Source organism: Rhinoderma darwinii, chromosome 1 (assembly GCF_050947455.1).
Source record: "Rhinoderma darwinii isolate aRhiDar2 chromosome 1, aRhiDar2.hap1, whole genome shotgun sequence".
Lineage (NCBI taxonomy): Eukaryota > Metazoa > Chordata > Amphibia > Anura > Rhinodermatidae > Rhinoderma > Rhinoderma darwinii.
In genome coordinates, this window is record NC_134687.1 from 132,266,413 (window position 1) to 132,280,085 (window position 13,673).

General features: G+C 44.8%; 1 protein-coding gene across 1 annotated transcript in view; it reads right to left on the reverse strand.

Annotated features, from left to right (window-relative positions):
• Positions 1-13,442, reverse strand: part of LOC142737318 (uncharacterized) — a 28,596-nt gene extending 15,154 nt beyond the window's left edge. Inside the window, exons 1-4 of the mRNA XM_075849696.1 lie at positions 13,179-13,442; positions 7,189-7,265; positions 2,649-2,719; positions 2,387-2,456 (exon numbers count right to left, since the gene is read on the reverse strand). Coding sequence (XP_075705811.1) covers positions 2,387-2,456; positions 2,649-2,719; positions 7,189-7,265; positions 13,179-13,435 — 475 coding nt within the window. The 5' untranslated portion in view covers positions 13,436-13,442. The remainder of the gene's footprint in view (positions 1-2,386; positions 2,457-2,648; positions 2,720-7,188; positions 7,266-13,178) is intronic.
• Between the last annotated feature and the right edge of the window lie 231 nt (positions 13,443-13,673).

Sequence of the window (13,673 nt, forward strand, 5' to 3'; positions counted from 1 at the left end):
TATTCGTTCACAATTGCAGAGGCTCTGATGTGAAATAATAAAAGAAACTCCTCAGAAGTAACCCCATTTTGGAAACTTCACCCCTCAAGGCATTTATTAAGGGGTGTAGTGAGCATTTTCACCCCACAGGTCTTTTCCATAAATGATTGCGCTGTGGATCGTGCAAAGTTTAAACATTTATATTTTTCCCTAGATATGCCATTTCAGTGGCAAATATGTCATGCCCAGCTTGTGCCACTGTGGTCACACACCCCAAAAATTGTTAAAAGGGTTCTCCCGGGTATGGCGATGCCATATATGTGGAAGTAAACTGCTGTTTGGGCACACTGTAGGGCTCAGATGGGAGGGAGCGCCATATGGCTTTTGGAGCATGGATTTTGCCTTGTAGTAGTTTTGTTTGGAGTTTTACTGGCATTTCAGTTTATAATGTGGGAGTATATGTAATCTGTGCGGAGTACATCCGGGGCATAGTCAGGTGGTATAATAATGGGGTAAAAAAACAATAAAATAATCCATAGATATTTGTTACGCTGTGAAGCAATCCTTTCTGCACAGGCCAGTGTCGCTCTGATAAATGGTGTACTTTCTTATCCCCCTTTTGGTCCACACTCTGCACCTTTGCGGTTTGGGGTATTTTGCAAGTGTTGTCCTGGTATAATACGGGCACCCTCGCTTCCAGCAGATATGTATGGGCCCTACCCTTCCTGGTTCCCTAATTTTAGGGCTTTGATAAAATGCCTCTTTAAACAGAAGAAATGATCCCATCGGGCCTGCACAACTGCATACATTTTATTTCCGGACTTATTGGAGCCTTAACTAATTTTATTTTTTCATAGATGTAGTGGTATGAGGGCTGTTTTTTTGCATGATGAGCTGTAGTTATTATTGGTACCATTTTGGGGTACATGCGACTTTTTGATCACTTTTTATCCAATTTTTGGGAGGCAGAGTGAATAGTTCTTTAGTTTTTTTATACAGCGTTCACCATGCGTTATAAATGACATGTTCATTTTTTTCTGCTGGTCAGTACGATTCCGGCGATACCAAATTTATAGCACTTTTTTTATGTTTTACAACTTTTTGCACAATAAAATTACTTTTGTAAAAATAATGTATTTTTCTGTCGCTATGTTGTAACGTTTTTTTCGTTGATGGAGCTGTATTAGGGCTTGTTTTTTTGCGAGACTAGCTATAGTTTTTATAGGTACCATTTTTGGATACATGCGACTTTTTAATCAATTTTTGTAGGGAAAAGTGACCCAAAACAGAAATTCTGACATAGTTTTTTTTCTTACGCCGTTTACCGCATGGAATAAATTACATAATATTTTTATAGTTCAGGCCCTTACGGTCGCGGTGATACCAAATATGTATGGTTTATTTATTTTTTTCAATAATAAAGAACTTGATAAGCGAAAAAGGGCGATTGTGTTTAATTTTATTACTTGAAACTTTATTTTACAACTTTTGTTTTACTTTTTTTTTTCACTTTTTCTTCACTTTTTTTTTCCACTTTTCTTTAGTCCCACTATGTGGACTTGAAGGTCCAACTGTCAGATTTTTTGTTTTCTAATACATTGTACTACCTATGTAGTGCAATGTATTAGATCTGTCAGTCGTTCAATGACAGCAAGCCGATTAGGCTTCGCCTCTGGTTAGGGCCTTATCGGCTTCCGTAATGACATAGCAGGAGGCCATTGTTAGGCCTCCTGTTGCCATAGCAGCAGTCGGCAGCCCTGCGATTGCATGGCAGGGCTGCCAATCTGATACCAACCTCTTAAGATGCAACAATTGAAAGGGGTTAATGGCAGGAATCGGAGCTATCTCCGGTTCCTGCCGATAAAGGTGGATGTCAGCTGTAACATACTGCTGAAATCCACCGCTGATGATGCCGGCTCAGCTCCTGACCCGGCGCCATCTTGCCAGCGGCTACGGAAGACTTTAAGGCCCCACCTCTGGGCAGGGCCTGAAAGGCTTCCATACTAGGCATACCAGGATGCTAGTGTTAGGCCTCCAGTTGCCTTTACAGCCACCAGCACCCCGGCAATTTCATTGCTGGGGTGCCGATGAGCTGCAAACCTCTTAAATGCAGCGATCGCTTTCGGTCGCTGCATTTAAGGGGTTAATGGCGGGGATCTGAGCAAACGTCAGTCCCCGCCATTACAGCAGGGTGTCAGCTGTAACATACAGCTGATATCCGGGGATGATGACACGGACTCAGCTTCTGAGCCCATGTCATCTATTTGTCATATGGATACGGCAAAATGCGGTAAGCACTAGCTTTCCATGACGTAACCATACGACAAATGTCGGGAAGGGGTTAAGCAGGCCAAAAAGATGTAATATTCACATTATTTAATACACAATGCGCTAGTATTCATCTTACCTTCAGCATTAGCAAGTTGCAGCCAAGCCTGAGCTGCCATATTGAAGTTCACATCATTGAATATGTGTACCTATGAAAACCAAAGGACTCTGTAATGTTTCTTGCGTCATGTTCCCTCCGGTTTTAAAGCACAAGGAATTTGTAGGATTAAGAACTATGTTGAGAGTAACTGAATAATTTATTTGAAGAAATATTATTACCCTATTTTGGATGTAAATAACAAAAGTCTGATCTATAGAAGGCAGTATCTGTCATACTGTACCTGGCTCTTGTCCCCACACTGGCCTTTTTTGGGTCCACTGGGAAAAGAAGAAACATTCGTATTTCCTTTACCTGCAAGAAACCAAAGTTGTTGATTTTTTATTTTTTTTGTTAATATTATAATTGGTACACTTACAACTAAAGCTGGCCATACACATTAGATAGACGCTTGTTCATCCGACTGCTATTTCTCCGGACTCCACAAACATGCATGTTTATTTTAATGTAGAAAAGGGAATAAGCCACTGCCATACACCTCTGGCAGTGGCTTATCTCCTGCGGGAACAAGGATCAGGCCTGTTGAAATCCAATAGTTTCCAGGCCCCCATACACATGAGAATACCAGCTGATCCTGCTAAAATCATCAGGTTAGTCTGATTTTTATCTTACCTGTATGGCAAGATTAAATCATGGTGCACCATAATGCTTGTAAGAGGTGTTCTCTCAAGTGTACATTGCTTGGGCTATCATCATATTCCATAGTAACAATGGTTGAAAAAAGACATATGTCCATCAAGTTCAACCAAGGGATGGGAGAAACTATAAAACTTTGTTTTACCCCTATTGATCCAGAGGAAGTTTAAAAAAAAAAAAATGTAAATAAATATAAAAATTCCCTAAAAAGGAAAGATTTTGCTCCTGATCTCAAGCGGCGATCAGACTGGATTAACATTCAAATAAAGAGAGTTAATCGGCTCCTCCTGAAACATCAAATGGATATGCAGGTGCTAATCTGCTGTGATTTATGTATTACCAGTAACAAGAGAATGCAGATGCACACCGCTAAGATATATATATATGTATATATATATATATATATATGTATATATATATATATGTATATATATATATATATGTATATATACACACACACTCTGTTTATTATGCATTTATGTTATTTTAATTGCATTACTTCTATAGTTATGTTTAGAAATGTGAGGCTCTTGACGCTCAGTTTGATCAAATTGTGCGAGCCCACCTGCCAAAAAAGAATTCTACACATTGACATAGGAGCTGATATTTTTTCATTCTAGAAAATTATCTTTGCCTTTTTTAAAGCCATCTACTGTTCCTGCAGTGACCAGCTCCTTAGGTCGGCTATTCCACCGATTCACAGTCCCCACAGTAGCTTGTCGCTGTTTGCTTGTAATTGTTTTCAGTACGGGACAGTTTTCCTGCAGCGAGGGAGGGACTCCTAGCGTAATAGATAACTATGACGCCAGGAGCCCGGCCCCCTAAAGTGTGTTTGGTCCGGGAAATACTGCAGACATACGGTCCGTAGATCACGGACCGAACACGCTTGTGTGAATCCGGCCTTAAAGGGGTTTTCCAGAATCTGACGTGTAATGGTAAATTACCTACTGCTGGCAACACAAGTGACTTTTCAAATTACTCATGCTGAAGAATCTGTACGGTTTTCCCGATCGCATCGCGGGTCACGCGACACCAACCCCATCTGAATTTCACTCTTCCGGTGAATTCCTGTCCGCTCACTGTTCACACTTCCTTCCGGCCTGCTTGATGTACGGAGCGTCATTACTGACGTCATGTACAAGGGTGGGGGCCGGATAGGCTCAATAATTCATAGAGCATGGGTGGTTCTAACTAACTGTTTCCTCCACGCATGCTCAGTCCATTGCCTCCCTCACCTGCGTGAGTATTCTTTCTTCACACAAGCCCTGCTGACTACACTGCGCCTGCGCCATTCCCAACGGAGAACCAATGTGCGGTCTTTCTGAGAACAGAGAAGTTGTGCTAAGCGGCTCTGGAGCTGGCTGAAATACCAGCTCTATGCATTGTGGCAAATGTAGTGAAGGTGGGACCAGAAACTAACCTGGACCGCAACTCCTGGATGTAAACAAACGGAAAAATTTGTGAGAAGAGGATTTGTGAGGAAAACATCAGAAACATGAAGAAGGTATTTGGGTGGGGAGGGGTTATTGGAAGATATTTAGTGCACCCAGACCTTTTTAAAAATTTGAAATTCGGTTCGGAAAACCCCTTTAATAGGTTGAATTATATTAATATTTTCTCATAACTAAGGTCCTCCATGCCCCTTATTAGTTTGGTTAACTATTAAATAATAGATATCATAAGTTGTATGAAAAATACCAAGTGAAACCAGAACCTTTACCATATTGTCCCTAATCTTTCTAATGACAGCCAGATGGTAACTAGTATATACAATATGGGGTACCAGTTGATCCCTCATATATTTAGCTTGCAGTACTTAGTGGGCAATGGTATATTCATTGTCTGATACCATGAACTAACATATTTCCTAGCATCTATAACCTTCACAACAAAGGAAGCCAGGATTTTGCATTGATGTTGGTTCAGATCAAAAAGTGTGACCAGCTGATCAGTGGCTATTGGAGTGAAAATGTGAATACACTATATGGAATTGGGCCCCGTTTATTAGCTAGAACAGCCTCCACTCTTCTGGAAAGGCTTTCGGCTTTCGAGAGTTTAGAATGTTTATGTGGGAATTTGTGCCCATTCAGACAACATAGCATGTATAAAGTCAGATACTGATGCTAAAAGAAATCCCAGATTCGTCCATTAGACTGTCAGATAGTGAAATGTGATTTATCTCTCCAGAGAACATGTCTCCACTGCTCCAGAGTCTAGTGACAGCGTGCTTTACTCCACTCCAACTGATGCTCGGCATTGCTCATGGTGGTCTTAGGCTTGTGTGCAGCTGCTCGACCATGGAAACCCATATCATGAAGCTATGAAGCTCCTGACACACGGTTCTTGTGCTGATATCACTTCCAGAGGCAGTTTGAAATTTTGTAGTCACTAAGCTTTTCAGTATTAGCATTTACCAATGTCTATGGGGATTGCATGGCTGTGTGCATGATTTTATGCACTTGTTTGCAATGGGGATAAATAAAACACCTGAACTCAATAATTAGAAGGGTTGTCCACATACTTTTGGCCATATACTGTAGTATAGATCGATTCTATCCTCAGACAGGTAATGCTTTGGTCCATCACTGGGCTATAGCCAAATGGAAAATATTCTTTTTTTATGTACTATCATTTCAGAGAAGTCACAACAGAAAATAGATATACGTACAGTGAAACCTCTCCAAAAGACCACCTCTTCGAGAAGACCACCCCCTTATCCAGACCAGATTTCATGTTTTACTATATGTAATGTATACTGGTCCTGTTCTTCGAGAAGACCACCCCCCTAGTAAACCAATGTTTGTGGTCGTCTCAGAGGTTTCACTGTATGTCTTTTTTTTTTTTGTTTTAAGGATTTAGTAAAGGGTTTATCCAGAAATCGAAAAACATGGCGGCTTTGTTCTGAAATTGGTTGTGATATTGCAGCATTTTTTTTTTAATAAAGCAGTCGTGTTTCTCTAATCTTGGACCACCCCTTTAACTTTAACAGAAGAAAACACGGAAAAAAAGGATTTGTATCAGTCGCTTCATTGATTATTATTGGCTTAAAGAGAACCTTTCACCTCCCCATACATGTGCAGCTGAGTGCAGCATGTAATAAGCAGGGCTGCACAAACCCTGGGGCACTTTACATTTTTTTTCTACCTCTCACCGTTATTTAGATATCAGTGCCGTTATATTTGGCGCACGATATTTAAATAACCCCCTGAACAGTCAATGGGGCGTGTACTGGCAAGGTGGCGTGTTACTATGGCTGTGACACTGTCCAATCAGATGAGAGAGTGTGTGATTGCAGTCTTTTCATCCGAAACAGGCAAGGGGGCGTGTCACTGCTACGGACAGAGCTGTGGAGAGGAGAGTGCCCCCTCATCTCTTCAGCTCTTGTGGGAGATCAGTCTTGTACTTTGTCTGACGAACTGGCAAGGGGGCGTGTCACTGCTACGGAAAGTGTAAAAGCTGGGGAGCGCTTACACTGTCCGTAGCAGAGACACGCCCCCTTGCCAGTTCGGCAGACAATACAAGACTGATCTCTCGCAAGATCTCCTCTCCACAGCTCTGTCCATAGCACTGACGCGCCCCCTTGCCTGTTCGGATGAAAAGACTGCAATCGCACACTCTCATTCTGTGGCACTGTCCATATCTGATTGGACAGTGTCACAGCCATAGTAACACGCCCCCTTGACAGTACACGCCCTGTTGACTGTTCAGGGAGTTATTTAAATATCGTGTGCCAAATATAACGGCACCAATATCTAAATAACGGAGGGAGGTAGAAAAAAAAAATGTAAAGTGCCCCAGGGTTTGTGCAGCCCTCCCCATTACATGCTGCACTCAGCTGCACATGTATTGGGAGGTAAAAGGTTTTCTTTAAAGCTCTTCGTTACCCTCTATGCTTAAAATGTATTCATGACATAATCCTTATGAACGTGTGCCGAAAAGTTACACTATTATCATACGTTTAGTCTATAGGCAACTACTCATACTTAATTTTATATATTTTTTGCTTATTATTAACCTAATATTTTTTCGGGGGGGGGGGGGGGGGGCTGGGGTTTCCAAAGCGTGCGTAGAGAAAAAAATTGGTGTGATACGTGATGTGTCTGTGCGTTTATCATGTGTATAAATACCTTTTTCTTCTGAAGAAATTTTGTTCTTACAGTTGTAATACCCTGTGGTGTTATGTAGTGTAGTAACCAAGAATATCCTAAAAAGGCAAAAAAAACATATCTATATCGGATTAATACGTTCTATTCTACTATTAATACTGCTAACAACAAACTTCATGGCAGGACTAAGTACAAAACTAGACAGCTGTTGCCGATAAGTTTATTATTAATGAACCATTGAAAGGCTGGCAAAGAGAGGGCAGGACACTTTAACAAAAGTCTATGAAGTCTTGTATTATTAGCTTTGCCAAACCTCCTGACTCTTGTGAGAGTTGTCAAATTGTTGCCAGGCTATATTCACATTGCTGTTGGAGGCTCCTCTGTCACAAATTCTATCAGATCTGATAGGAAGAATAGAGCTGCGTGTGCTATACTTCTCATCAAAATGACGGAAAACCTTGACAGAAACTGACGGACACTATTAGGGTATGTGCACACGACAACGCCAAATACGTCTGAAATTACGGAGCTGTTTTCAGGAGAAAACAGCTCCTGAATTTCAGACGTTTTTACAAGTGCAAGCATTTTTCGCGGCGTATTGTACGGACGTAATTGGAGCTGGTTTTCATTGGAGTCAATGAAAAACGGCTCCAATTACGTCCCAAGAAGTGTCCTGCACTTCTTTGACACGTCCGTAATTTTACGCGCCGTCTTTTGACAGCGACGCGTAAAATTACAGCTCGTCTGCACAGAGCATCGTTAGACCCATTGCAAGCAATGGGCAGATGTTTGCCGACGTATTGGAGCCGTCTTTTCAGGCGTAATTCGAGGCGTAAAACACCTCCATTACGTCTGAATAGAGGTCGTTTGCACATACCCTTAGGGTATGTTCACACGCAGTGGTTTCAGACCTAATTTCGGCATTTTACGCCTCGAATTACACCTGAAAAAATGCCCCTAATTCGCCTACAAACATCTGAACATTGCTTTTAATGGGAATTACGATGTTCTCTTCCCACAAGCCTTTATTTTACGCGTCGCTGTCAAAATACGGCGCATAAAATGATGGCTCGTCAAAAGAAGTGCAGGACACTTCTTGGGACATTTTTGGAGGCGTTTTTCATTGACTCCATTGAAAAACAGCTCCAAAAACGGTCGCGAAAAACGCGAGTTGTTAAAAAAACGGCTGAAAATCAGGAGCTGTTTTCCCTTGAAAACTGCTCCATATTTTCAGACGTTTTTTACTCAGCGTGTGAACATACCCTTAGGCTGGATTCACACGAACATGGTCGGTCCGTAAAGGAAGGAATGTATTTCGGCCGCAAGTCCCGGACCAAACACACTGCAGGGAGCCGGTCTCCCAGCATCATAGTTATGTACGACGCTAGGAGTCTGCCTTGCTGCGGGACAACTGTCCCGTACTGTAATCATGTTTTCAGCACGGGACAGTAGTTCCACGGCGAGGCAGGAACTCCTAGTGTCGTACATAACTATGATGCTAGGGGCCCGGCTCCCTGCAGTGTGTTCGGTCCGGGACTTGCGGCCGAAATACGTTCCGTCCTTTACGGACCGAACATGCTCGTGTGAATCCAGCCTTATAAGTCAAAGGAGTCTGTCAGGCGTCGATGGTATTAATCGTACGACAGATCCAATACTGCGACAGGGTTTTTGTTACAAAAACGCAAACCACAATGCAGATGTGAACAGAGTCTAAGCCTGGTGTAATTGCATGCAGATATGATTGTATTAATTTAGGTTTCTACCCGGTGAGTATGCCTTTGCGTTCACTTAACAACTGTAGTCATTTACTTGAATACTAGAAACAGCCCTTTTTTTTTTTTCAATCCATTTAGACAAATGAATAGCTGCTGGTTTATATAGTGCTGTTTTCTAGTCTCATCCAGACATGGCAATTTCATATTCAACAGTATACTCACACATTCTCTTTTGGCTCTTTATACTCATTTGGCTCTTGCCAGTGGAAAATAAGATCAAAGTGAAATGGTTCAAGTCGTGATGTAAATGGTGTGCACCAAATTTGTTATTTGTTTTAAGCCGGATTCACACGAGCGTGTGCGTTTTGCGTGCACAAAAGGCACTTAACAGCGCGGCTGCGCTGGATGTTTGTAAACAGAAAAGCACGTGGTGCTTTTCTGTTTTCATTCATAGTTTGACAGCTGTTGCGCGAATCACGCTCGTCCCACTGAAGTGCTTCCGTGTGGCATGCGTGATTTTCACGCACCCATCGACTTCAATGGGTGCGTGATGCGCGAAATACGCCCAAGGAACGGACATGTCGTGACTTTTTCGCAGCGGACTCACGCTTTTTTTTGGAGCAAAATTGGTATGTGAAGAGTGCATTCCAAGAGGTGAAGTAGTTCCATCCTGTGTGCAGGAGGCCTTAGATGTATTAGGGAATTTCAGACGTTTTTGCATGTACTCGTGTTTTGAGGGGCGTCTTTTACGGATGTAATTTGGAGCTGTTCTTCATTGGAGTCAATGAAAAACGGCTCCAATTACGTCCCAAGAAGTGTCCTGCACTTCTTTTGACGAGGCTGTAATTTTACGCGCCGTCTTTTGACAGCGACGCGTAAAATGACAGGTCGTCGGCGCAGTACATCGTAAAGCCCATTGAAAGTAATGGGCAGATGTTTGCCGACGTATTGGAGCCGTTTTTTCAGACGTAATTCGAAACATAAAACGCGTCTGAAAATAGGTCGTGTGAACCCAGCCTTACATTTTCCAGCCTGGGAGGGGCTTAACTGTTCACATCTGCATTGGGGTCAGTTTGTGTCTGCTCAGGGTCCCGTTCTGACGGAAACCTCAGAACAGTGCCTTAGTTGTGTGCACCTGCCCACTGATATCTATGTAAGGAGAGGTAATTAACATGCAGATGACTCAATTATTGGCCTGAAAAAATTTGAGTCATGGAGATAGCAGTCACTTGTGCTGCAATCTAGAAAATGAATAGTAAAATAACAAGAAGCACAAAAGACTTTACAATATAAGGAATACAATGCGACATGCTGGCTGATTTTTCATTCTTGACTGAAGTGTTCCTTTAAGTTATTGTTAAAGTGGTTTTCCAGTCCCATAAAATTGATAGCCTCTCCTCAGGATAGGCCATCATTATGTAATTGGTCAGGGTCCGACTCCCGGCACCCCCGCCGATAAGCTGTTTTAAAGGGGCCGCAGTGCTCGTACGAGTGCTTCTCCCCCCTTCCTTTCTACTTACTCACTGTGAATCGTCGACACACTTGTAGCGGTGGTTCCGTTTTACAGCCTTCTATTCACTTCAATGGAAAAAGTCGGTAATACTGTGAACCACCGCTGAAAGTGTGTCGACGATTCAGTGAGCAATTAGACATGTAGGGGAAGCAACGCTCGTACAAGCGCTGCACCCCTTCAAAACAGCTGATTGGCGGTGGTGCCGGGAGTCGGACCTCGACCGATCACATAATGATGGGCTATCCTGAGAATAGGACATAAATTTTATGCGACTGGAAAACCCCTTTAATAATGACGCTAAAGCAGAGCCCAGAAGCAACTTGTCACAATGGTGGCGTCTTATAACAGTGCCATGTCACTAAGCTCTTCATACCATCTATTCTAAAAATTGTTCAAGAAGTGACCATGCTCCTTCTTTTTACGGGGAGTGTTTGTACGTGCCGTTTTAAAAAAAAACAAAAAAACGTCTGAACGAAACGCCATTTTTCCGATTGAATTCAATGGACAGATGTTTGTAGGCGTTTACAGCCCAAAATACGCATGAAAACAGTGTGTGAACATACCCTTAGATGCCATAGCCAATAGAGGGGCCCATAGTCACCTCGCACAGTGAGGAGGAATTTAAATATAGCAGCGTTCGAGCCTGCACACTGACACTCCATTCAAACTTTATTAGACTGACGGAGATAGCCGAGCTCTGTAATGTCCATCAGTCTCATAGTTTGATTGGAGCCAGTGGCGTAACTACCGCTATAGCAGCCGTAGCGGCTGCTACGGGGCCCGCGGCATGAGGGGGCCCGTGTCGCCCGCCGGCACGGGCCCCCACCATGGCCGGAGGCTCTGCTAGCAGCCGCTATGGCTGCTACAGCGCGACGCCACTGAACACTACGGCAAAGCAGGGAGGTATCTCCCCGCTCTGCCATTAAACAAAAGACATGTATCCCCTATCCACAGGATAGGGGATACATGTGTGATCGCTGGCAGTGATAGGGAGAACGGGGGACTGAAAGTCCCCTGAAGTTCTCCATCACAAACCTCGGACTTCCGGGGTCTGTGTCGTCAGCTCCATAGTAATGAATGGAGCGCCGGTCGCGCTTGTGCGCATGCGTGACCAGCGCTCCTTTAATTTTTATTGAGCTGCGCAGACGCCGGAAGTCAGAGGTTAGTCATGGAGAACTTCAGGGGACTTTAGGTCCCCCGTTCTCCCTATCGCTGCCAGCGATCACACATGTATCCCCTATCCTGTGGAGAGGGGGTACATGTCTTTTCACACTGTAGGTCGCATTTTTTGGGGGGGTTGGGGATGCTGTATGGCGTTCCCTACAGGGGGGGCTGTATAGCGTTCCCTACAGGGGGGGCTGTATAGCGTTCCCTACAAGGGGGGGCTGTATGGCATTCCCTACAGGGTGGGGGGGGGGCTGTATGGCATTCCCTACAGGGTGGGGGGGGGGCTGTATGCCATTCCCTACAGGGGGGGACTGTAAGGCGTTCCCTACAGGGGGGGGCTGTATGGCGTTCCCTACAGGGGGGGCTGTATGGCGTTCCCTACAGGGGGGGCTGTATGGCGTTCCCTACAGGGGGGAGCTGTAAGGCGTTCCCTACAGGGGGGAGCTGTATGGCGTTCCCTACAGGGGGGAGCTGTATGGCGTTCCCTACAGGGGGGTGCTGTATGGTGTTCCCTACAGGGGGAGCTGTATGGCGTTCCCTACAGACCCCCCCGGTAGGGAACGCCATACAGACCCCCCTGTAGGGAACGCCATACAGACCCCCCTGTAGGGAACGCTATACAGACCCCCCCCCTGTAGGGAACGCCATACAGACCCCCCCCCTGTAGGGAACGCCATACAGACCCCCTGTAGATAACGCCATACAGACCCCATGTAGATAACGCCATACAGCCCCCCTGTAGGGAACGCCATACAGCCCCCCTGTAGATAACGCCATACAGCCCCCCTGTAGATAACGCCATACAGCCCCCTGTAGATAACGCCATACAGCCCCCCTGTAGATAACGCCATACAGCCCCCACTGTAGATAGCGCCATACAGCCCCCTCTGTAGATAGCGCCATACAGCCCCCTCTGTAGATAGCGCCATACAGCCCCCTCTGTAGATAGCGCCATACAGCCCCCTCTGTAGATAGCGCCATACAGCCCCCTCTGTAGATAGCTCCATACAGCCCCCTCTGTAGATAGCGCCATACAGCCCCCTCTGTAGATAGCGCCATACAGCCCCCTCTGTAGATAGCGCCATACAGCCCCCTCTGTAGATAACGCCATACAGCCCCCTCTGTAGATAACGCAATACAGCCCCCTCTGTAGATGGCGCCATACAGCCCCCTCTGTAGATGGCGCCATACAGCCCCCTCTGTAGATGGCGCCATACAGCCCCCCCTGTAGATGGCGCCATACAGCCCCCCCTGTAGATAACGCCATACAGCCCCCTTTGTAGATATCTACAGAGGGGGCTGTATGGCGTTATCTACCGGGGGGACTGTATGGCGCTATCTACAGAGGGGGCTGTATGGCGTTATCTACAGGGGGGGCTGTAAAAAAGGCACTATCTACAAGGGGGGGATGTGTGACACCCAGGGGAGGGGGGCCCCAGTCAAAAGTTTGCAATGGGGCCCAGTCTTTCCCAGTTACGCCCCTGATTGGAGCGGTAGCGCGCATGCTTGACTGGTAATATGTTGGCGGCACCAAACTTGGCGCTACATCAGCACTATACATAAAAAAAAACAACAATCCCACACTTTATACTGACACATACACATTCCCTCCTTACTCAGGTGGGTGAGGCTTGTTCTTCCTGGTGGGTGAGCTTGGTCTCATCAATGACTGCCAGTTTTCATCCAGCTCTTTCTTCCTGAACTCACCAGCATACACTGTGGCACTTTTCTCTTTCCTTCTGGCTTCATTGGTGTGTTGTAGCCGTGCTTTGACTCTAATGTCATCATATTTTTCTTTGGCAGGCTTAAGCTGGTAGTCTAGCCTAACAAATGACTGAAAATTGGTATTGTGGTATTGGAAATATCTTGCCATTGTCACACTGGAGAGTTGTAGAGCGTAATATATAACCAGTGTTCTCGTCTCCACTACACTAGCATCTTAAAGCTCTCAGTGCGGCTCTGCTCTGTTGTCACTTGCTGCTTAGCAACACTGCCCTTGCACGTACTTGACCCTTGTTACTGAGCGACTACCACATCAAAAGATGTACCTGAGCAAACACTACATATCAATTACTATGCAAAGTGAGAACAAAATAGAATGACTAATATAG